The sequence below is a fragment of the Myotis davidii genome, unplaced genomic scaffold (assembly GCF_000327345.1).
Source record: "Myotis davidii unplaced genomic scaffold, ASM32734v1 scaffold330, whole genome shotgun sequence".
Lineage (NCBI taxonomy): Eukaryota > Metazoa > Chordata > Mammalia > Chiroptera > Vespertilionidae > Myotis > Myotis davidii.
Window position 1 is genome coordinate 6,159,217 of NW_006283770.1, and position 25,885 is coordinate 6,185,101.

The 25,885-nt window shown below is 40.1% G+C and overlaps 1 protein-coding gene across 1 annotated transcript in view; it reads right to left on the reverse strand.

Moving 5' to 3' along the window:
• The window catches only part of SLC17A6 (solute carrier family 17 (vesicular glutamate transporter), member 6), a 30,858-nt gene extending 6,092 nt beyond the window's left edge, over window positions 1-24,766 (reverse strand). Inside the window, exons 1-8 of the mRNA XM_006753966.2 lie at window positions 23,795-24,766; window positions 20,957-21,209; window positions 19,267-19,385; window positions 10,197-10,311; window positions 8,687-8,774; window positions 8,078-8,164; window positions 4,863-5,005; window positions 364-513 (exon numbers count right to left, since the gene is read on the reverse strand). Coding sequence (XP_006754029.1) covers window positions 364-513; window positions 4,863-5,005; window positions 8,078-8,164; window positions 8,687-8,774; window positions 10,197-10,311; window positions 19,267-19,385; window positions 20,957-21,209; window positions 23,795-23,880 — 1,041 coding nt within the window. The 5' untranslated portion in view covers window positions 23,881-24,766. The remainder of the gene's footprint in view (window positions 1-363; window positions 514-4,862; window positions 5,006-8,077; window positions 8,165-8,686; window positions 8,775-10,196; window positions 10,312-19,266; window positions 19,386-20,956; window positions 21,210-23,794) is intronic.
• Between the last annotated feature and the right edge of the window lie 1,119 nt (window positions 24,767-25,885).

The window sequence follows — 25,885 nt, forward strand, 5'->3', positions numbered from 1 at the left end:
ATTCCCTCCCTCCACGCCTCTCTCTAAGCATGTCCTCTGGTGAGAATTAAAAAGAAAAAAGTTATGTTTAATTGCAGAGAGAGGGCAACACTGCTTAACACCCCAACTGAGATGTAAGCTCCACGTGGGCAGAGAGTAGGTCTCTTTTGTCTGTGTTCCCTGCAAAAAAAGAGAGCAGGTTCCAGCAGATATTTGGAGGCAGTAGATAAACATCGTGCTTAGTCTTTGTTTCCCAGAAGTTACTTATTGACCGAATATACAATAACTCGTGAAATTTAGAAGAGAAAATCTTGGTAAAGAAACTTAATATTCACATAAGTACAAAAAGTATGCACTAGTTACGAAGAGATAATTTTCACATACCTTGCTGATTTCAAATCCAAAGACTTCCTCAAAATATGCTGGCTGACTAATAAGCAATAAGTAGAAAGTCCAGCTTCTACAGAAATTGGCGACAATTATTGCATAGACTGGCATAGATGTAAAAAATTTCCTCCACGGAGTCTTGAATTTCTGAAATCCCAAAAAGAGAGCCATTCTGACCATTTCAAATATATTCTAACGGGCTTTGCATTTTTATGGTATGTATGTTAGGGCATGAGTAGGATGGTAGACAAGAAGTAGTGAGTCATTAATTGCAACAGTCCAGTTAACCTTAGTTACATGAATTATCATTAGAAGGGAAAAAATGTATTAGCCTCATATTTTGATTAAATTGTTTCAGTGTTGGGGATATACAAGATTCCATATTTATATAAAACTAATTCCAGAAGCACAGATCTCAGTTTTTAAGATTTCTTTCATTTTTGCGGTGATAATATCATGCCTCAGCTAAAACTCACTGTAACCTTGTTGGTATCCAAACCAGTGACCTTGTTGGTATCCAAAATATTTTGTCTAGAATATTGAAAATTCAATGTACTTATAAAAATAAGAAAAATTGAGTGCAATAATCTAGACCCTATCTAAAGACAATGATACCACTACTTATCTATAAACACTCTTGCTAGTCAATGGATATCAGTATAAATTCTGTGACACTGGAGTGCAAGGCTCTATAAAAGTTACATAATGGATATTTGGTTAAAATATTTGGCTTTAACCCAGCATACCAAGCGCACATCATTACTACAGTCATGCATTGTATAGCAACATTTTGGCAATGGTTTACCACATATACTATGTGGTCTTATAAGATTATAATAGAGCTAAAAAAATTCCTATCGCCTAATGACACCGTAGCCCAACACATTGCTCGCATGTATACAGAGATGCTGGTACAAAGAAGCCTACTGCACTGATAGTCATATAGAAGTATAGCACTTCCCTGGCTGTGTGGCTCAGTTGGTTGGATCATCATCCTGTACACCAAAAAGTTACAGGTTCAATTCCCAGTCAGCACACATACCCAAATTGCATGTTTGATCTGTCAGGGCACACATGATTTTTCTCTTACAAATTTCTCTCTCTCTCAAAAGTCAATAAAAATCTCTTTGGGTAAGGATTAAAAAGAAAAATACAGCACATACAATTACAGTAGTAGGCTGTGCCACCTAGGTTTGTGTAAGTGCACTCTATGATGTTCGCACAACAACTAAATCACCTAATACCACTTTTCTCAAAATGTATTCAGTCATTAACTGCACACGACTGTAGTTAGTTATGACATACAAGACATTCAAAATTAACAACCTAAATATGATTGGCTTTGCTTATAATACCCATTAAAAATTGCATCCAATATTCCTAAAGATTCTGTGTTTGCCCAAATGTACAAGTATCCTTCCCAAGACTAATTTTTACACCTTAAAATGTCTCTCATATTCCTAAACACCTTTCAATTACTTTACTTTGAACACCAAAATACTGTTTGGTGAAGAATCAATAGACTAAAATAATTTTGATTATTTCTAGCTTGGGATCCTTGACTTGACCAAAAGAGTAAAAGAGGAGGCACTCATCAGTGGAATATAAAACTGAAAGAAACAAACAAGACAAGCAAAAACTCTTGGACACAGACAATAGGATGGTAGTTACTATTGTCTGGGTCTCTGAGGAAAGGAGGGTGAGGAGGGGGCGAGGGAGTGGAGTGTATGATGACAAAAGGAGATTTGACTTTGGGTGGTAAGCAATGCAATATAGAATTGTACACTTGAAACCTCTATAATCTTACGTCACCCCAATACATTTAATAAACATTTAAAATTAAATAAAGAGGAGGCAAACATGCTTTTTACACAGATTTAGTAATTATTTCTGGATGTAGAATCCCATCATTGCTATTATTGATTGTGATTCTAATGAATCCTTTTAAAGGTCACTTTAAAAGTAATATAGTAGGATGCTATACTATGGCGATCACAAATATAATATATAATATAAAAAAAGAATTAAAACAACACAAAAGCCCATCCTAATAATATATAATGAGTTCTATGGCTTTGGATAAAAATGTTAAGTGTCAGCATTATAGACGGGTTCAAAAAGTGCAGGGTTGTTTTTTCTCCTTAAATTCAATATGTTCTGGAAAAATGGTGCCAGATGAATACACTTATTCACTGATAATAAAGATGTCCAAATAAGGAATGTTTGCATTGAAGATATTTGTATAAGAAATAGGTTTAGAATAGTATTAGAAGTAAATAACTTTTTCCTGTTCAACTGGTATTTCTTTTATTTACATCAGGGCCCTGAAGGACTTTATTTTTCAGGTTGCAAAACACTTCATCAAACATAAGAGAAAAGTATCTAATTTCATACCTTAAAAAGCGGTTGGGGGTTGCTGGAGGGTTTATGGGATTCTGATAACATTCTACTGCAACACAGGTGTATTTAGCTTATTAAAATTTAGCAAGCTATTTGCTTATGATTTTGTGCATTTTTTTCTGTATATATGTTGTATTTAATTATTTTTAAGAGAGATTTAAGAAACATTATAGCCAGCTGCAATGTGTGTGATCTTTAATTGGAGCCATACTCAAAACAAATAGCTATAAAAGACATATGAATATAGACTATGTATTCGAATTTGCCCCAGATATTAGAAATTTAAATATCTAGGTATTAAATAATGTAAGGAAATTATTTCTAATTGTGTTAGGTATGATACTAGTACTTAGATTCTGAAAGAGTATATTCTTATTTTCTAGAGATACATGTGAGATATTCATGAATAAAGGTTTATGATATCTCATTTACTTTGAAATTATTCAGCAAAAAAAGTGAAATAAGTAAAACAAGATGTTAACAACTTACATCTATGCAGTGGGTATATGGCTGTTCTTGCATATTAAATTTGTTCACAATAAGAAAGTTCAAAATAAAATGTAAGTTCTATCACCACTGATATATTTTGAATAATTTACCTTGAAGCTAAAGTATCAAATATCAATAAATCATAAAATATTATGTTTAGAAAAGCAGTAAGATATAGAAAATGGGAATTTTGAGATTATGTTCTTTTATCCATCTGGCTGTTCTTTTGGGGGTTATTTCAGAAAATTTATGCCTGATCTAGACACACAGTATTTAAAGAACTGGTAAATAAAAGAAGCATATTTAACTAATGAAGATACAGGCTGATCAGGTTGTTTTGGGCAGAAATTGAAGCTAAATTCTGAACTCACCTTGGACCAACATCCTTTTAGCTTCTGCTCACAGCAACTGTGGCTGGTGGGCACCAGAGCACACTGCCAACACCCACCCCACCCCCACATTTCCTCCTACCTTTTGAGTAGCAACCACTAGAAAGAAATTATCAATCCACTTACAGAAGGAAACAGGAAGGGGAAAGTTTTAAATATCAGTTTACTCAGCTCATGGAACAACTACAAGGTAAGGATTATTTTTAAGTACTGAAGTTTAACTTCTGAATAATATCCAACATGGAATTTTTCTTATTCATTAAAAGTCAAGATACATGTCCTCAGTAACAATGGGCAACTGACCTTTTACTAGAATGATATGTCAAAGACCGGCCTTCTCTAACATATGAAGTAGCGAAGCAGAGCTTGAATAATATACAATTCAAATGTGGGAGGAGAAACATAATGTATAAAGGGCATTGGTTCCTCAGCCAGTGAATGTTACCTTCCTCCTCAGCATAAGGAAGTTAGGTTACTGATTAAATGCTGAATTACTAAGCCTGTCTAAATACATGACTTTTCATTTACTAGATTTATCGTAGTATCATATGCCTATCTGCTACTTACTATTTATGATTTGTTAATGTCACATGTACTAACATAGTTGCATTATTGACATATAACTTCATTTCACTCTCTATAGGCAGATCCTGTCCAAGAAGCCAAATCATAATCAGGAAAAGGGCTTTACCACATTACCTATATAATGATCTCCATAACAATGATTCTGAAAATGGATTATATCAATAAAAGGATTATGTTAATAATATTTTCACATCAGCTCTCTGTTATCAGCATTCTAATGCTTTAGAATTTGCTAAACCACATGTAATATAAATACATATGTATGAAACCAACATTTAGACTATTTGATGAACAAAATAATCACCTTTTCCATGACTGTATTAGGTGATTTGGCATTTCCTACAATCTAAAATTAACTATTGGTTGAATTTGTTTAAATTATGGATCATATTGAACTGTTTTTAAAAACTCACTTAGGTTTATAATCATAGCTATAACACAGGGCAAATTTGAAAATACTTAACAAAGATAGAGAAAAAAATATAGCAATAATTCCCAAGTATATCAGGGAATATGAATGAAGTAAAGAAAACACTCATGATTGATACCATATTAGTTTTGTTGAATTGGTTGATTGAAGGGAGATGAGATGGAGAATAGGAATAGAAATATACACCATAATAAAATTCTTACTTCCATTGCACCTAAAAGATTTGCACTCTCTCCAATGCTTTCTTCTATGTACCTACGTTCTTCATCTGTAATAGTAGGATGCTTTGCAGGACTCTCATAAGACACCAAAAGCCAAAACATGTACCAGACCATCCCAAAACTTCCTGCAAGCAAGAGTTCAAAAGGAGCAAGTCAAAGAAAACCATTATAAATACTTCCATTTAACAGTCATTTGCTGAAATAACACTACAAAAAAAATCTCATGACAATCATATTCTATAGAACGTGAATTCAAGTTTCTGTTTCTACAACTGACTTTAGTCATCTCTTCTTGTCGTTTGCCACCAGACTTCAATCTTCCTGAAGGGTGGTCCTGGATTTACCTCCGTCTCTTTAAATAATGCTGATACGCAAGAAACTCATGACAAATAATTATCGAATGGTGTGGTCTGGAACACATTCACCCATCCAACAAATATTTATTGAGAAGTTACTTTCCCAGGCACTGTCTTAAGGGAGAGAAATATGAGGAACAAGACAAAATCCCTGTCCTCAAAGAATTCTAGGAGGTTGATCCTTTTGTTATCGGCCTGTCTTGAATATAGAAGAGTGGTCTGCATTTCCAGGGAAAAGAAATGCTCCTTTACCTCTTCTGATAGCATTTCCAGATCTAGTAAACAGACTATTAAGTAAAATAGAGAAAATTATTTCAGTCTTGAGTGGCTATTGTACATTTAAAAATGGGCTTCTGTAATTAATATAGGAACATTTCCCACTTTATGTGACTGAATACCATATTATTTTCGGGACATGCTATTGCCTATTGATCATTTTTTGGGGGGCAGATGAAAGTTATAAATTTCAGTACAATAAACTATTTGCAAATTCTTTTCATCCCCTTCTTTATTTACCTCTCTCACCATTAAACATGCCCTTATTTTGTGATATAAATCTGGACACATTAATAATACAAAGAATTTCAAGTGATTTATTCTTGTTTCCCAGCAGCTGGCCATTTCATTCTTGCCTCAGACTGTTCTTTCTCCCTTGGGCAACAATCCCTGATCCCCATATACCCTTTTTTTTTCTTTTTTGCTTGCTCAGTCTCTCCGTGTCCCTTAATAATACCATAGTTTCTGATGTGGCAAGCTTCTTTCAATTACTAAACATGACAGTGAAAATCCGATATAGTGTACTGGTTATGGAATATGGCTCTCCCAGATTCAAATCCTGGCTGTGTCATTCATTAGCTACATAATCTGATCAGGAACTGAATCTCTCTAAACCACCACTGTAAAATGAGATAATAATTCATTTTTATGAGATTGTGGCAAAGTGAAGTTAAGGCAGATAATGCATAAAGCAACTAGCACAGTGGAGGGCTGAAAATAAGAATTCAATAAATGGGAGCTCTTGTGATTTAGAAATAATTATCATTACTCCTCTCTGAATGCATCTGAAGTGCCTAATATGCAGCTAATTGCTTTTTACAGGATGTAACAAAAGAAGGTTTACAGTTGTAAGTACCTGAAACATAGTTTATCCTGGTATTATTATTTATTAATGAGTGTATTATTTTCCATAAGAACAACTGTAAATCTACTTTTGCTCCCACCCTGCATGCATTATCTTTTTAAACCTTAGTCACTACATAAGTGTTATCTTACTGAGTTTTAAAATATCAATATTAAATGTATGACTCAAAGACCCAAATTTTGTTACACACAGCAACTGAGCAGGTACCATGATAGGATATTTTCAGATTACCTAATATTTAAACTTTGAACCATTCAAGGATAAACATAAAATAAGTTATAACTTGAAATAATGTGGCTGATTTTCATACATGCTTTGTGGAAATTAGTCTCCTTACTTTAAAGCCACACCATGTTTTCAAACACATCAGAGGGTTTAATGGATGGCCCTCCCAACTTTGTACTCTATACCCTAGAAATAAATGCTTGAAACTTCTTTGAATTATGAACTCTTAAAAATCTAATGAAAGATATAGATTAAAATCTGATAAAGTGATCTCTCCAGGAAAAACAATGTACAAATGCATGCATGGCTTATAATTTAGAGCATTCATAAATGCAAAGCCATCCAGGGCTTTTGAACCAGACTAAGAGCCCCTCCTATAAAGTATATTTAATAACACTCTACAAACATAAGTGTTTGCTCTGATGAGAACATTTCAAAATGGAAATGGATCTCAACAAATTTGGAAACAGCCAGATAACTATTCTGCTCGACCACATGGCTTCATTAATCTTTCAGGTTCTCATGCTCATGCTCAGAGATGGTATTAATCAGTAACAATATCAATTGGAACCCAGCTCTCTTATGTTTTTCCTGTCCTCATTATTATAAAAGTGTCTCTCAGAGACCTTAGGGTAGCGGTTCTCAACCTGTGGGTCGCGACCCCTTTGGGGGTCGAAGGACCCTTTCACAGGGGTTGCCTAAGACCATCGGAAAACACATATATAATTACATATTGTTTTTTTGATTAATCACTATGCTTTAATTATGTTCAATTTGTAACAATGAAATTGGGGGTCACCACAACATGAGGAACTGTATTAAAGGGTTGTGGCATTAGGAAGGTTGAGAACCACTGCCTTAGGGGGACTTTCATTGTTAAGTTTTCAGCTTCTAGTTAGAAAGTAAACAGAAAGGGAGTTTGGATTTAGGGTTTCTTGTATTTTTTATTTCTGTGAGGGGGCTTAATCTCCTTTAATGCAAAAGAAATGAGGACTCAAATGTGCTACTGCTGCAAGGGACTGCTAATATTTCTTCACAAAATTGAATTGTTACATTAGCATTACTATTGCTGTCCAGCTCTCTAACCCTATTCAGTCTTGAGGAGGCACAATCAGGGAAATGACCAAGGAAACAGTAGTAAGAAAGAGAAGTGGGGGCTTCCTAGTTCTTTCCTCTTATTCAGCTTTGACTCAAGAGCTAACTTAATTTTATTATTCATAATCAAGGGCAATATACATCATACATCACAAAGTTTCCATCAGCAATGGGCTTGCTTTTTTTAAAAACAATAAATAACAATGTAGGAAAAATCACAGAGGTAGAACATTTTCCTTGATCTTCCCAGAATATAAGGAAAGAACACATAATGGGGGAAAAATTAGTAAGTAAACACAGAAGTTACATTTAGTGACCTATCTCATTGTTCTAGCTTATGCAGAGTTCTTTGAACTCTAGTGTATAGAAATGTAACATACCATAGACATAGAATACTGAAGACCAGCCGGTATACTGTACAAGAATGCCAGCTAAAGGCATTGCAATCACAGCTCCAGCATAGGAACCTAAAGGAGGAGGGAGAATGGGAAAAAAAATTAAATGAAATCAATAAAAGTTCTTGACTTTATTTCATGTTCCTTGATTCACTCACACAAATTCCCACGTGTACACTTGAATACATGCACACTCACACTCATATATGCCTACATAATTAGCCATGAATACAAGACTACACAAGTAGATATAACTTGCCCAAGACACAGCAAAGATTTAAAAATAATAAGACTACAATAAAAATTAAATTTAAAAGACTATAATAAAAATAATTCATAAACAAATTTGAAAACCCAGATGATGTGGATGAACTAAAAAAACAACAACAAACAAAGCACAAGAAGAAATACAGGATGTAAGGAGACCAATAAGAATTAAAGAAATTGAAATGGTGGCCCCAAACCTTTCCTCATGTACACACACACAGGCACTCCCCAGTTGGTTTTTCAGGTGACCTTTACTAATTTAAAAATCTTATTCAAGTCGTTCCTAAACTTTCACCCACCACAACTACATTGGCGCATAGTATTTACCACAAAAGGAGGTGGTTGCCAATCTACTTCTCTCTAGAGGAGGGGCCCATTTGCTCCATATTCCATGACATGCTGGGTAGGTGACACCCTGTGATGGAGGAAGATATATATCACCATTTAGGATCCAGGGTCATTGGAAAATAGGCACATTCCCTTCTCTGATGCAGTTTCCTTAGAATGGGCACAAGGGAAAGTTGCTATTCATGAGACTTTGCTGATTCACTGAAATTCCATCTTAGAACGTTCAGCCCAGACCAGGTAAGGCCTGGCCTCTTTTTAGCGACCTGTTCAAATTTCCCACCCTTCAAGTCTGATTTCTACCTCAGTTTTCTTCTGATCAAGGCAAAATGAGAGATCTTACACTATTCAGTCCATATGTAATTCTGAACAGGTTGGGAAATTTGGAAGACCTTTCTGTGAGGCATTAAACTCAGTGATTCTTAATATAAGGAATCCATTCAAAGGAAGTTAAAGCTTAGATCCTTGAAGTTCACACTTCCTGAAAGTAGTATCTAGAACTTAAAAGTCTTAAAGCATTGTCAGCCCTCTGCAGCCACAAATTCCACATCTGCAGATGCAACGAATCTCAGCTTGAAATTTTTAGGGGGAAAAAATGCTACATTTGTTGCTGACATGTACTATGCAGTTGGGCCTGCCATGGTTGTGTCTGTACCAAAAATGTATATACTTGTTTTTCTTGTTATTATTCCCTGAACAATAGAGTATAACAACTATTTATATAGTATTTACATTGTATTAGATACTATAATTAATTTAGAGATGGTATAATGTACAAAGGAGGCTGTGCACGTGTTATATCCAAAGACTACACCATTTTAAAGGACTTGTCACCCATGAAATTTGGTGTCCAACGAGGGTCCTGGAATGACTATAATTCTCCTTTTTCTGTTATTTCGATCCTATTAAATTTTCCTTGTTTTTGGAGAGAGGAGATTGTTTTCAGTGCCTTTATACTTATCTGACTTATCTATTCCCACCATACTCTATAGAAAGAGAAGCGGCAACAGGTAGGCCAACCTCAAGTTTTTAAATGCAATTCTTTCAAAGGCAGTAAGCTGATGGAGCAAAAGGCAGTCACTAGAGTTACATGCCCATTTCAATAAAATGCATCAGTGAAAACTCAAATAATGTTTCAAAACCAATAGAGAGACTTGGTATAAAATTCCCAAAATTCAGTATTGTGGCCAGCAAAGAATACACTCAAAAATTTTTATTACAGCACATTTAAAAAATGCCTGTTTTTTTAAAAAGTGAAATAGTCACTAAACATTTCTTTAATACCACTCAATTCTAGAGAAGGGGAGGTAAGCAGTCACAGTTGTCATTTATCATCATTTAAAGACAAAATAGCTGATTGCCTAACTTTTCCAATATTTTACATGATGTAGACACAACCAAATAAGACATATTTATTTGTAGATCAAGACAAAGATTGCTGGTTCTTAATAACATGGCAGCCTTCGCATGCTGTCATCCTGCAGTTTCATACCTCAACAAGTCCCTGCAATATCCTAACAAAGATGACACATCCATAATGCACTCTGGCTGCTGATGGGATTAGCATATTCAGAGTAGAGGTGAGAAGTATGGCAGCTCCAAAAACCCTGAAAAACAAAAGAAGTTAATAGATCTAAATTTCTCTGGTTGAGTTAATCACAAGCACTTTTAAAGTAGGATGTTTTTTTCTCTCAAAGAATAAAATACGTTCTGGACTTGATTGGCTCGAGCCATTGCAAACAGATTTGTGGACTAACTCGAAATGCTAGAAATACAAGAAATAAAAGAAGAATCCAATAAAACTGGTTATACTTACTTGTATTTATTGTCTTTGTAGTTGTACTTACAAACTGCAAATATTTAATGAATCAGTGAATATGTTTTTGGTCTGTATCTCCATCTACAATGGAAGCTGCTTAAGGGGTAGAGTGTGTTTTCAGATACACTGTTATATCCCCAATACTAGGTGCCAGGCATATAGCAGATACTCACTGAAGAGCTATTGAAAAAAATAATAAGTGCCTAAATGGAGCTGTGTCTTACATTATACAACTATTGGTAACATCCTTAAATCAGTATATTCAAAAAATTTTATGAATGATATCATATTGTAAATGCCCCAAGAAATCACATGATCAGATTCCACCGCACGTTTTTGTTTTTTGCTTTTTAAAATATTTTTATTGATTTCAGAGCAGAAGGGAGAGGGAGAGAGAGATAGAAACATCAACGATGAGAGAGAATCATGGATCGGCTCCCTCCTGCACGCCCCCTCCTGGGGATTGAGCCTACAACCTGGACATGTGCCCTTGAGCAGAATTGAACCTGGGACCCTTCAGTCCTCAGGCCGATGCTCTATCCACTGAGCCAAACCGGCTAGGGCAGCACATGTTTTTATAATCGAAATAACTATTACTAAATATATATATCTCAGCTTTGTTTGTTTTTTTTTGTGTGTGTTTTGTTTTGTTTCGTTTTGTTTTTGCATGTGGGTAGGTGGGGAGATGATGTTTGAGTAGAATCCCTAGATGCATACATATACATTACAATTCAAGAAAAAATTGCTGAAAATATGATGCTCGGCCTTTTATCCATCTACAAATAAAAAGTCCATTTCATCACTTAATACATTTTTTAATGTTCATACTAAAGCAAGAAAAACATCCCCCAACTGAGTGATTTTAGAAATATCCTCTTGCCTGGAAGGTTTGTGACATATTATCTCTAATGAGCTTAGCTGTGTGTTCTATGCAAGTTTTCTTAAGGCGCACATTGAGCCTTTTACTCAGTCAAAATTGGCTGCCTCAGATAACCTCACATACTTCCAGGAGCACGTTGAAATGTGACCGTGAAAGGCTTGAGCTTCTGTAAGGAGCCTTAATCGTGATTCGCCTGCTACTGAAATGTGAATGACTTTATGAAGGGTTAAAGAATGTAAGCTCCTTTTCCATGAATCAAAGACCTAGACCGAGCCAAATACTTTTGTTTACTTGATGCAGCCAAATAGCCCCTAGCCTCAGAGGTTTCTCTCCAGCGAGGTAAAAGGTGACTCAGGAGGTGGATGTCCTGTTCCATTTTCCCTCTGTTCTGTCCGCTGATTAGGTATCTTTGTGTTTGTGTCAAAACATAATTCATTTCCTAACTATTTGACACCAAATAGAAACTTTCTATTCCTATAAATAACTCTTCCCATGAAAATGCCACACACCCAGTTATGCATAAATGCGCTAAATATGGATATTTTTCAGAAAACAAATGCAAAAATCCCAGAACCTGTCTTGTAAAATAAGAATATAAAATTATGTAAGAATTGCTTTTACAGTATTTTAATCCTTAGTTATTCTTTTTGAATTAAAAGAATGTTCACCTCTCTTAAGTCTACAATCTAAATGTTCTTGTGTGCCATCCCCAGAACACCTTGGGTCCTTTAGGGCTGAGAGGAAGTAGGGGGGAGTCTTTGGGGCCTGTTTGCTGGACCCGGTGTTAAACGGGGCGTGTTCCCAAAGGCCAGTGAGGCAAACATATCTTCCCACTTTCCTAGGAGTTTGAACGTGGTACCTGTGCAGCAGAAAAAATGAAGGTGGAGAGGACACATGGCACAGGAGTTCAGGCCACGTGAGTAAGCTGTCTGGGTGCTGGCAAACCTGTGCTGTCTTTCTGAACATCCATCCCACTTTGTTCATTATCATTGATAACAGTGAAACTGACTGCTTAGGGCTTTAAGGATAAAGAGAACCAAAGCTACATAATGCTGCAGGATTCTTGAAAGTGTTTGTATGAGTTATGCATCCACTCCATTCAGCCCTTTCAAAGAATTCTTTCAAACTGTCATCTATAAGCCAGATGCATTAGAATTCGCTGAGTGCTCATTAAAAATGTAGATGTCTCCCTCCATCTGCCCCTCCCCCGCAAAAAAAGAAAATATCATTTCACATCGAAAGACAAAGGAGAGGAAAGCAGTGTGTGTGTGTGTATGCGTGTGTGTGTGTGTGTGTGTGTGTGTGTGTGTGTAGGCTCTATATTAATAAAGAGATTACCAAAATTGAGACCCACATAGTATGGCTGATACAGAAATCTTGGGAAAAGGAAAAACTGTTGTTGAAAACCTGTGCCACATCCTGCCTGATGATAAACCTTCAGTGTGTTCCAAAGTGAGTTAGCTGTGGGATTCGCAGTCATACCCTTTTTTGATGAGCCATAGCCACAAACCCCTCACATATCAAGCCCACCCCACAAGGATTTTCCCGGAGGAGGTGACAGAAGCACTGGTGACTTGTCACTTCTATGGATTATATCCATTTTCCCGGAATCAATCAATCAATCTCCATTTAGGCAGTGGCTTGTCACTAACAGGGAACGAGTGTTCCGCACCCCAGGTGTGGCACTAATCCTCTCCTAGAGCGTCTGCAGGAAAAGAGTGATTCAGGCTGTTTAATCCATTTAGTCTAATCAAATCCGTGCTCAGCCACCTCCCTTTGTCACATCCGATGCCCCCACTCCCATATTAAATAAGGACTACACGAGCACACCAGCCCTCAGGCTCCCTTGGTACATCATTAAGTTGTAAAAATGACTTCATCACTCATGACAGAGAAATTGGACAGCCCCAACAGTGGCATATGGCAGAAGGGAAATCATTCTACCAGCTGCCCACCTCTCTCCTCCCTCCCCTCCACGGGCTGCCATTGTAGGATGTGGTCACAGGGGAAGGTAGAGCTGGTAAGGGGTGAGAGGAGGGGAAAACGAAAGGCCAGAGAAGCTGAGAGAAGCTCATGTCAGCAAACCACCTGCAAGCCCTTAGGGACCCCTCTCCCTCTCCCTGCATCTATTCATCTTGTGGAAAGGGTATTTCTTTTGTCAGAAAAAAGAAGGCCTCTTCTGCATTGCCCTAGATACCTAACCTATAGGGCCCACAATGGGAAGGCAGCTAGATATTTGATAGGCAGCTAGATGAGTGAGATAGAAATAGTGGCCTCTGGCCCTAAGAGACTGAATGACTACAAACTGTTTTTCCATTATAGCAGGATAGTGGTCCCTTGCAGCTGGCTTTATGTTTATGATCTGAATTATTGTCTCACACAAAAGGAATTTGCAAATGTTTCTCACAGGGAAGGTTAAGGAACCATAGCTTGCAATTTACTTCAATGTTGTAGAAAACAAGTAAAAGTACAGAGGGAAAAAGATGAGACATAATAGATATATATAGATGATAGAGATAGATAGATGATAGATAGATAGATAGATAGATAGATAGATAGATAGATAGATAGATAAGAAGATAGGGTGTATTTGTATGTGCATGCGTTTTTGGCGATAAGGCTTAAGATTTCCAATAAATGCTTGTTCCAATAAATAAAACACACTTTTATTGTTTTATTTCTCTGAAGGAAAAAGAATAGCTCCAGCAAAATGGTTTCTTTCTGGGCTTAAAATATGAAGGTGTTGTGTTTAAAATATCTTTGTTTCTCTCTTTCTGAAAATCACTCTCACCAGGGGATTTTTCATAATTAGGTTAGCGAGAATATTTACTTAATACATATCAAACTTTCTTTTTATAGATGCAAATGCACATTAATAAACAGTTTTAAAATCCACCCATTTGAATCTGTGCATGTGTAGGCCTAAGTTCTCCCCTCGTTTATATTAGTAGCATGAATTAAATTGGGCCATTTGAAATCCCAAGGAAGAACCCTTCTTCTTTGACAAAAGGTCTAAACTCTCGCACTCCCCCAGTCATGCTGGAACCCCTACAATCTTCCAGGAGCCCAAATTGCCACAGGGGCTGAGTAGGGAGGAAAAGTTCTAAATATCATGTTTCCCTCTCCAGATAATTATACTCTTTGTTTAAGTCATTATCAGGTTTGGATATTGTTAGATATTGCCTTTTGTAGAGCGAAGAACAGAATCACTCATGTTGTGGCCAAATAGTTTGGGAGCCAGTACACAAACACACACACACACACACACACACAGGACACACACACACACACACACACACACACACACACACACAAATACAGTATGTTTCTCCTGCCACAAAAATCTAAGGATCCCGTGGGCCTACTAAAAGCTTCTCTCTCTAATTCACGGATTTCTGTCCAGGATTTGGGGCATGATAGATTGTAGGCACTGACTCAGAGAACAGATGGCTCAGCCTACTGCTGAAAGTGAACTTGGAGATGAAGCCCATACCATAAGCAGAGATGTTCAATTTCAAAGTAGCTGTGGCTGTGGGCATGTACTATGGGACATCTGAGTTTTAGTCTCAATCTCTCTGTGACCTTGGGCCAGTCACCTCCTCCTGATTCTCTATTTCCTTTCCTGGTCTGTAAAATGAGAGGATTGGATGTGATGAGTCCTGTCCAGCTCTCATATGGGCTCTTTCTGGCTCAGGGAGTGAACTCTATGGGACAGACATATGCAACCCCCATTCTCTTCAAATACAGAATTATTTTTCTTTAGCAAAAGTCAAGTTAGAAACCCAGGAGATACCCTGAAAGACAAACTGTTGCAGTAGGAACTGAATCTTCTTTAAATAAAGAAAGGGGCAAGGGAAAAAGAAATAGTAGCTTTCAACAGAGTTTAACCTCCAGCCTGTGGATTCCTTAGTGCAGTTACAATGCCTGGCTAGAATTCAGAGAGAGAGTGCATCAGCAAACAATTATTGATGTCAGACCCTTCTAAGAATCTCACACATGTTCTCTTATTAAGCTGTCATGATAACCATATCAGGTAGGTATTTTGGTGAGTCCCCTTTTACAGAAATAGAAACTGAGGCTCAAAGGGGTTACACAATGTGTAATGCCACTCAGTTATTAAATAGCACATTTAGGAATCTGAACTTACACCGTTTGCTTTAGAACCTACATCCTAACCACTACGACGTGATCCTTTTCTTTTTAAGCCACAAACATTTTGTTGTGATGTTCATTTTATTTGTTAACAAGGATCTATCATGGGCCAGGCACTCGCTGAGATGTTAGGTATAGAGCAGTAAAAAAGAACATGAACAAAAACACTTGCTTTGTCATGAAGCTTACTTACATTTTATTGGAGAAAGGCAGATATTAAAGAGAAAAAAAAGTAAACTATTGGAATGTCAGGTGGCAATGAGTGCTATCTAAAACACTAAAGCAGGGTTGGAAAATCCTGGACAGGAGCATATTAAGGGCAATTTTTAAATAGGGTTTAAGTAATATTGCCACCTTGAATAAAGAGGCAAGAATAGTCTGTGTGTGTATAATGTCATCCATTAGAAATGTCATGTTGGCCAAACTTCCTTTGGTAATTCTGACCTTCTTTGGTTATGCCCACTGCAAAATCCTGTTGTTTCTCACATTAAGTATTTGCCCAGCAAGGTTCCTCCTCATTCTCTCACTGCAAGGTACAAGCAGTCCTTAGCCATCACTGGAAGCTCCAGGCTGCATTGTTTAAAGGCGAAGTTAATTATCCCAAACACCTTTCAATCACTATGTTAAATATGTTCTAATCTGAAAACAATACAGATCTTGTGAGAAGTCTTTCTTTGATGCCCCACCCTAAGGCCCTCCATGGAGGTGACTAAATTCTCCTGACCAGGATGTGCAATAGCCCTTTAAGGAAAGACAAAGGAAAAAAATGATGCATTTTTGAGTTTTCTCTTGGGAATTGAATTTTCTCTTCTGGGGACTCCCTCATTTCCTCCTCTCCATGAGCGGGAAGGCAAGAATGCTTAGAATTTGACCAGAAAAAAAACCCAATAACCTGTATTCTGTCCTTTTGCTTCATCCTTAAAATAGAGGCACCAAACCATTGCTGTTTGTTTTTCATTGAGAACTGCCTGGAAGTGTAACCAGGAGCCCTTCTCTCTTGAGGTGCTGTCTCCACACACCTCAGTTCCTCTATTCTATTTCCACCCGTCATAGTGATGGCAAACATTTTCCAAAGCAAGCTTCTTTCATACCTGGAGGGAAAGGAGTCTGTGCCCAGTATCCCACCCAAGGGGAATTTTATTCTATTATTAAATGATCTCTAGGGAGAATCTTATTTGAATGGGCCTCAATACTTGTAGGTGGAAAACTGGTCTTGCTGTGTTGTTTTTACTGTGTTTGAATGTGATTATAATAGAAAACATACACTTTTCAACCCAATTCTAAAAATCTCTCAGATTTTGTGTTAAAACAAAACCAAACCCTTCTAAGATTAAATTCCATGAAGCAGATATAAGACTAATTAGGTAGTCACCAGAATGTTAATAATAGGTGACTCTAGGTGATTAAATTATTTACAATTTTATTATCATTTCTTTTTTATATATGTTTGTTTAGTAAGTCATGCTTTTATAATTAGAAAATGGAATGTTACATATTTTTAAAACCTGTTTTCACAGGAGGTTTCAACTATATTTGTAATGTTTTATTATATATTTTTTAACTGTAGCCAAGATCTCAAAATCCTAACATATAACAAAGAGCTAGTCAATGATTTTTCCATCGGTTCATAATATTTTACAATGAACTTTAACTTAGTTTTCTCAGTCTGGTAGAACACAAAACATTGCATGTGAAAATATCAAGTTCCTCTCCCTTGAATACCCATTTAAAGGTAAGGTACATACAGATCCAAATAAAAATTTTAAAATTCAGAAAAATTTTCCTTTGTGGAAAATGTACTAAATAAATGAGAACCTGAGTCAGTATTAGTCAATTCTTTGCTAAACATGACACAAATGATAGCAAGTAGCTTGCAAAAAAAAAAAAAAAAGTAACAACAATGACAAAAACTAAAAGAAAAACCTGTTTATTGACCTCCCAGTCTTACAACCAGGAAAGCTGGGACATCCCTGGTGCTGTTTTCTTGGCAGGAAAATGTTAACATTGTAACATTTGGCAAGCTGGAGGCTTTGCCTCTCAAAACACTTACAGGCACAGCCATTATATTTTCATTGCACATTACATTGAGTTCCCTGAATCATTTTTGGGTTTTGGTGAATTTTTTGTGTATTTATCCCCTAAAGTGAAAATATTTCATCTATGTATTTGGAGTATCTTTCTGGGGAAGTTTAGTTTGTTTTAGAAAATATTTTATAGGACAAAAAGAAAGATTCAAAACACAACATGTTAGGGACATGAAAGCCAAAAATGTAACAAGTTCATTACCAGTAATATTTAAGGGAATATTTCCTTAGCTTTTTCTAATATAATTTTTCTTTGATTTATCCCATTTAAAAATTGAGTCCTCTACACAGTTAATGCTTTTCATTTTAAACTGATTCCGTAAAAAAAAAAAAAAGGAATATTTGTCTTTTGTTGGGTCTAAGTGCTAGCCATCCATAATCTCAGAGTAAAAACAATATTCAAAGGGCACTATTCTTAATCAATTGCATTGTCCTCTTAACATTTTGAAGGATTGTCCCAAAATGTTCACCATAGAATCATTAAGCCTAAAATAAATTTCCAAGAATTCCTTCCTAGGCCTTGGACAGGACTGGAAAACCTTGGGAAGGAAGGCATGGCTAGGAATGGGACTATAGGTAAAAAAAGGTACTGGACTATTTCACTGAGAGATGAAGATGGGCCAGTTAACAAAAGCGGAGGAGATCAGACTAGGGAAGTGCCTGATTCTAGATTACTTGCCACCTTTTGTGGGTAGAAGGGGAGTAGCCATAGGTACAGGGTCTGATGGAAGACCCAAAGTCTCTGTGCAGCATTACCTGGACGGATGAGTATTCTTTATCAGTTCAACAATTCACATTTAAAGAGCCCCTCCTTTTATTTGTCATCATTCACACAGTGAAGGAAATGAAGCCATCTCTCACCCTCGGGTGGCCGTGTTCTTGGATACCCCCACCCCACCACTTCCTATGCCCCGGATTTGGGGCGCCTCTCCAGGGGGCGCTTGGGGCAGTCCCGGGGCTGACACTAAGGCCTGGGCTCGCAGCCACCGCGCAGCAGCAGCACCGCTGGAGGCCGCAGGCCGCAGGTGGCGCCGCCTCCACCCCGCCCCTGCTCAGTGGAGCTCATTAACAGGTGGAATCTTCCCCTCTTCCCCCCTCCCCTCCTCCCCGGAGCCTGAAATCCCGCCTGCCTCCATAGAAACAAATCCTTCAGACCCAGAGCCCCATCTGGGCGGGCGCCCCGACCGGGCTTTCCACCGCCCTGCCGGGAGGTCAGCGCCTAAAGGAGCCGGGGCAGCGGGGGGACGAGCCGGGGAGAGCACGGCGCGTGACGCCCCCACCCCTGTGCGCATCTGGCCTCGCCGTCCCAGCTCCGTCTGCTCGCCCCCAGGCCTCAGCTCCCTCCAGGCCTTAAGGCACTGCTGTCGACTATTTTGCGAAGGGCGGATTCAGACAGGGCGCAGAGGAAGCGACAACGTGCGCCCTCCCCGGAGACCCCAAATCCTTTAGGGCGCCTTTATTCTGGAAGGAGGCCCCAGCAATTCCTGCTCCGAGAGGAGGGTGCCAGGGAATTAGGAGACCTGGCCCAGGAGTTCCCAACCCCCGCGGGCCGGTGGTCCCTGCCCCGAGTCTGCCCTTCTCTGGGTACCACCGCCCCGACCCGAGCCGGGCCCGCTGGGCGCGTTACCTGTTGGCCGCCAGCCGAGACGCGATGTAGCCGCCAGGAATCTGGGTGATGATGTAGCCCCAAAAGAAGGAACCGTGGATCATCCCCACGGTTTCCGGGTCCCAGTTGAATTTGGCTTTCTATGGGAGGAGGAAAAAAATTAAATAAAATTTAATTTACAAAACTGGGGTGGAGGGAAAGGGTAGAGTCAGCGCCTGGGCTGAGGGTCACTTTCCATGGTTCGCCAGCCGAAGAGCCCCCCGTTCCCGGGCACTCTCTGCATTCGGGGCGTCTGGGTGACTTGATTTCGTTTCTTAACAAAACAGAACCAATACCTTCTTATAGAGAGGAAATGTCTCTTTTTAACGGAAAACCCGTGCTCATTTGCAACGTATTGTGATGAATAGAAAAGCTAGACTCCCTAGCTTTGCTCTGGGAACCAAGTCAGGTGGGTGGAAACTCCTGGACGAGGGGGAATGCTTAGGGCTCCGGTTTGGGAAATGGGATTTCCCAGGAAGAGATTCCGTTAGCCCGCGGGGGATAGAGACCCTGCCTGGGCGCATTGATTAGATGTCAGCCAGTGCGGACCCTAGTGGAATGGCTTGGAGAACGGAATCCAATCCAGGAAATTCTGGGGAAGGAAAGTGGGGAACTTGGGGTGGAAGGTGCGGAGGCCGGTTGGAGGAGTTAGGAGGGAGGATGGTCCCAGCAAAGAGGGTTACGGGCAGGAAGGACTAAGAGTCGCCCTGGGGATTTGGGGAGTCAGTGGAGAGGGAGCTGTTGCTCAGGGGTAGGTCAGGAGAGCCCAGAGGGGTGTGCCTGAGGGTCAGGGCCTAGCTCTGCCATCGCCTGAGCAACTGGGGCCCCCTTTCTTCTTTGGAATAACATTCTGAAGCCGAGCGCACTTTGCAGGGTTTCCCGGAATCCCCAGGGCCCGTCAGCGCTCACCGCTTCCCCTGCAAAGCGAGTGCCAAATGAATCCTCCCAACCCTCGCTTGGTTTATGGTGGCCGCTCAAATCCCTAAACTGGAAATACAGACCCACTGGTTCCTGCGACCTTGACATTGACCCTTCTCTCCCTAGGGGTCACACACACACTGTATGAGAAGAGGATTGGATTCCAGAGACCCCAAGTTGCCCTGGGTGGCATCCCCTCTCCTCTCCCCGCTAGCCACGAGGATTTGCTTTGCTTCTCGGTTTTGTCTCATTTTCATTATTAAAAATGTTTGGAGGAATTCGGCGGGAAATCATAACTGATATGCTGCTCCATTCCTTCGAGTAAAAGACAAATACTTTGATTTTAGAGTCTGCGGACATGACTAAGCCCCAGCTTCTTGCATGAAGTTACTCTTCTCAAAAACCTAGTGAGCTAAAACAAATAATAATAATAATAATAATAATAATAATAATAAGCCTAGTGAGCTACATTTTGCAGGTGAGAAAAGGAAGGCCCAGAGGGCAGAAGCCACTTGCTTCAGGAGCAAAAATGGCAGGTGATGATGATCCCAGAGAGTCCATCCTGGAAGGGCGGTCTTAGAAGGGCCCTAGAAGGGCCGAGGGGGCACCCAGGCCTTCCGTGTGTGTGTGTGTGTGTGTGTGTGTGGGGGAGGGGGGCAACACAAAGTGGAGGAGGATGTGGGAGAACTACGGGGTAACCGGGCTCTAACAGGGGCTGTGGGTTAGCGCAGCCGCGCGGCCCACTGTCGCCCACCTCCTTGATGACCTTGCCCCCTCGGTGGATGGTGCTGTTGTTGACCATGTCCACGATGGCCACGCCCAGGTTGCAGCGGATGCCGAAGGAGATGCAGAAGCCCAGGCCACTCATGATGGCGATGATGTAGCGGCGCGGCAGGCCGAAGCACGTGCAGTCGCACAGCGGCGCCTTCTTCTCAGGCACCTCCAGGGGCTTCCCATCCTCCGTCAGCTCGATGGTCTCCCCGGTCTCCTGCTTCTTCTCCAGCACCCTGTGCGGCAGAGCAGGGGGGCGGGAAGGCAAGGACGCCTCCGGTTAGGCACCCCAGGCCCTTCTGTCCCCAATGCCCAGCGCCCAGCAGGGCTGAGGGGAGCGGCGCTGACCCACTCCCCGTCTCTCCGGGATGAGGGTGCTCCGGCCTCTCCAGCCTCTGCCTGTCCCCTCCCCCCGGAGCCACCCCCGCATCACCCGGATTCACAGGCACAGGCCGCTCGGGCCTAACTTTTTTGCGGGGTCTGCAGTTTACGAGGATCACCCCAAAGGCGGCTCTGGGCGCCTTCTGAGCAACTGCGTGGACGCCTCCCAGCCACGGTCAGTGCTTTCCCCGGGATTTTTTATCCAGCTGCCCAGGCGAGGCCCCGCACCGGTCCTACCCCTTCCTTCCCAGACAAGTCAAAGCTTTCCGGGATGGGGACCCCGCGATCCCGCCCACCATGGAGCCCGGGCCTCCGGGGACTAAGGCCTCTCCGTGCGGGGCCCACGCGGCAGTGGTCTGTGAATGAGCCGTGCATCTCGGGCCCCTTCCCCCAGCCCCAGGTGCCAATCCAATGTTTTCTCTCGGGTTACACATTTTTTCCCTTGTTACTGGAGTTGGAAACAAAGGCCTCCGCAACATATGGCCGACACCTAAGCCTCCTACTGCCAGAACATGAATAATTAATTTTTCACAATCTTGCGTCATTACTATCTCCGTTACAAACACCGAAAAAAATGTCACCGGCTCATCTCCAAAGGTTTGAAATGCGACTCCCAGGTATACAAACGCGCCCCCAAATCAGCTCTGGGAGGATGTTCCATAGCCGGGTAGAAGGTCTCACATTTAGTTTTGTTTTGTTTTGCGTTTCCTTTTTAAAAAAAATTAGCATCTCACCAGATTCCACCCGTCTGATTCCTTTTAGGGTTTTGTCCTTAGGGGAAGGGGGGAGGGAAAAGCTGAGCGACAGAAAGCTTTTGCTAAAAGCCGATAGTGTTGTTCTAGTCCACCATTTCACTGCGAAATGTCTGTTTTTTTAAAAAGCATGTGAACGGTAACGTCACCATGGACCCTTGAGGTGAATACTCTCAATATTTAAACAAAGAACCCCCCCCCCCGTTTAAAATGGGCAGGTATTTCCAATCTACCATAGAATGGCCTTTTATGCGTGCCCTTTAAATGATATATCCAGACACGATTGTTGTCATACACACGGGTAAAGCAAATGAAATTTTCATATGTTTCAAGAATGCATGGCTTGGGAGATGGCTGCCAAGGAATTTGGCTAGTAGGGAAAAAAAAGTCATATTTCCAAATTCTGTAGGTAACACCTGGGAATAGGTCACAAACATTTTGTTGGCGCTCTTCGTTTATTCCTAAAGTCCAATCCCATTTGTAGAACATAGGGCAACATATACTGGGAGAGAAAAAGGGAACTAATGATATTTTATTTATTTATTTCACATTGGCTTTCTATACTCATAATGCAAAGTCCAGCTCTGCACCTGAACTCCCCACCTGATGGCAGTTGGGCTGGAGAACAGCTCTTTCCCAGGCCGCTGCGGGACTGCAGGGCCCTTGCGGTATGCACTGCCGCATAGGTGCATGACCGAGCCTGCAGGAAGCCCACCAGAACCAAAGAGATTTGGAACATGGGGAGGCACATTGGACAATTTCTTTACATTTCCTATACATTTCCCAAGGCTTCCTTTTCCCAAATGTGAACATTAGTGCTCTCTTGAACTCGTTTATCCTTTCATTCCTGCCCTCTCTTCTTGATTTGGCTCATATTAAGAAAGGGTGTAGTCATTCAACATCTTGAAAGGGTATAAAGTGGTAGAATTGGCAGCATAATTGGTGCAATGACTATAGGGAGGATGAAATTATTTTTAAAAAATTTCCAGTACTTTCAAAGTCATTTAACTGGTTATTGTTACGGTTTTTCTTATAAGTAATGTGACCTTTCCCATACAAGAAATAGACTTCTATGAGAGGCCAAATAATAAACACATACACTGTTCTGGGTTCAGAGAGAAGAACTGCTTTCCCTATCAATTATTGATATGTTTTGATTCTTCTTCCTTCTTTAAAGAAGGATGATTCCACCGGGGGATTCGCTACTCAAGTGCTTCCCAAGCTACAATCTAAATTTCTTTTTTTTGCCATTACTCTTTGGAATTTCTTGATTCATTTTTAAAGGGTTGTATTTTTTATTCATTTGTCTGCATAAAATTTTTTTTAACTCGGTGTCACTATAAGCACCAAAAGAAAGGTTTTTTTTGTTTTTGTTTTTTTTTGAACAGGTACTGGTCATTTTTCAATTGTAAAGAGGATAAATCCTGGGCAGGAAAGGATGAGAATCTGCAGGTACGGAAACAAAAATCACACACATACACAAAGCAGACAGGTTCATTTAGTGCAACATTCCTGAATAAACAAGCAGGTTTCCAGAGCAGCCCCGCTCCAGCAATGAGCAAGAAAAAAAGACTTTCCGATCATATTACAATCTCTCTAAGCAACCTAAGCAACGGGGTTTGCGGAAATAGCCCTGCAGATTTTTTGCATGCCGAGCCCCAGGCAAATATGGGTTTGCTTTCTCTTACCTGTAGATCTGGCCGAGGGATTTTCCAGCAAGATTCTTTAGCCCCTCTTTTCCTGGGGTCAAAACCCTTTGTTTTACGGATTCCATTCTTGCAAAGACTGGTGCAGGGCTCTTGCCAGGTTTAAATAGTGATCGCTATAGAAGGCGAGAATTGCGCATATTGTCTTAACCCCTTAAGGTAGTTGTGAGTTTTTTTCTTCTCAGCGGAATGGTATTGATGTGCCTCCAGCAAGAGTGCGAGTGAGCAAGGAGAGGGAGAGTGAGAACAGAATACAACAGAATAGCTGCATGCAACCCACGGGTTTCCTAATAGGAGAGTTGGTAGACACAATCAGAAAGTCTCATTGGAAGGGGAGGTTCCGGTGGCGAAGGGCGCATGGTATTTGGGCGGGCGCTGATGAGTTCTTGTCCTGGAAGTCAGTCCACTGAAAAACAATTTAAATTCCTGGTGCTGAAGCCTTATTGCTGTCCAATCTTCTGGCTTTTTAAACGGAAGGGTGGAACTATCCCAGAACCCTTGTGTAAGGACAAAGGCAAAATAAAAGCACTTGGTAAAAATATGTGTATTTGCTATGAGGAGCAGAGCACTTGCAAAACTCACGGGCGCATCTTAGGTCTCAGGTGAGCAATGCTGCTATTCGTTTTGTCTCCTTGCCTATGATCTCCTCGCACCACACCGGCGCAACTCTGCTCTGCGGTAGAGTCGAATTAAGATGGAGAAAGCTCACTGCTCTATGAGGACGTGAGTCAGTAAGAGACACACAGTTCTTCTGATTTGGGCAGCTTCAGGGAAGATTTTTTTTTCAGCCCAGCTGACAGCGCCGCCGTCGCAGCGCCTTCGGGGGCGCGGCTGGGCAGAATGTTTCAGCACCACGGACAGAGTTCCAGGAAATGGGGATGCTTCTTTTGGCTGACCAGATTGCCAACTTTCTAGGGGAGCTGGGCGGGTCGCCCTGAACAAGAAGCCTTCTGGGGATCTTCAGACACGGATGCTATGGAGACCAAGTGGGAAGATGTCATCATCGCCCTAGTTTGCAGGAAGAATGGTGCATTTGGCGCTGCAAGGGAGGAAGACTTTATAAAAAATTGACAAGTGACTTTTCTAATCTCCTACATTTTGCTCAGCACGCTGACACCAAATCTGTTTGTTGTAAGGAAGGAAGATAACAATATATTTTACTTAAGTTTGTGGTATGCTGGGGGCACCTGGGATCCCTTGGTTTAAAATATATGTACAGAAAATGCATAATTATATTGCTCCTGCTTTTTGTTTTAACCCCTGATAGGAAGGAAGGAAGGAAGGAAGGAAGGAAGGAAGGAAGGAAGGAAGGAAGGAAGAGGGAGAAGTGGGAGGGAGAGAGAAAGGTAAAGGAGAGAAAGAAAAGAATACCTGCAACCTCAATGACCTTGGTTAAATAAAAGACAGGTAGTTTAATATATATTCCTTGGAATTTTATGACTCTTCACTTAATTCACATCATACTACTGAGATATCAATATACTGATGAAATTTGCGGCCATACATTGTGCTTGTCAATAAATAATTACTAATGATATTTTCAAGATTTATTTTAAATTACATATATTCCTTTAAAATATGATTTTTGTCTCATTTTCTCCTAAAGCAGAATTATAGAAATTCATGTAAGACTTGTTTTCACATATATAGGTAGAACATCAATGAATCTATTTCATTAAGCAAAGCAAGAAAACTATGCTACCTTGATGTTAATTATTAATGCATTTGACATGAATCACAATCCTCTTAGATGCAATTCAGGCAAACGATTACAAAACAGTTTGTCCTTAAACCACATTCTCAAGGTTGAAATATTTGGATTTTATTTAAACCAACAGGGGGAGTAGGTTTTTCTTAGGGATCCTGGGACCAAATCTCAGAAGTATGAATCTAAATACAGAATCATGAAAGAATGTTCCCTGAACAGGCCAAATAATACAACGATATTAATACACAGAATGGATAGCTGAAAAACAATGTAAAAAATAGCTAATACTATCTACCATTATTAAATCTGATAGTCATCACATAAATATGTATTAAATATATATCTTCTATAACATAAGAAATCAT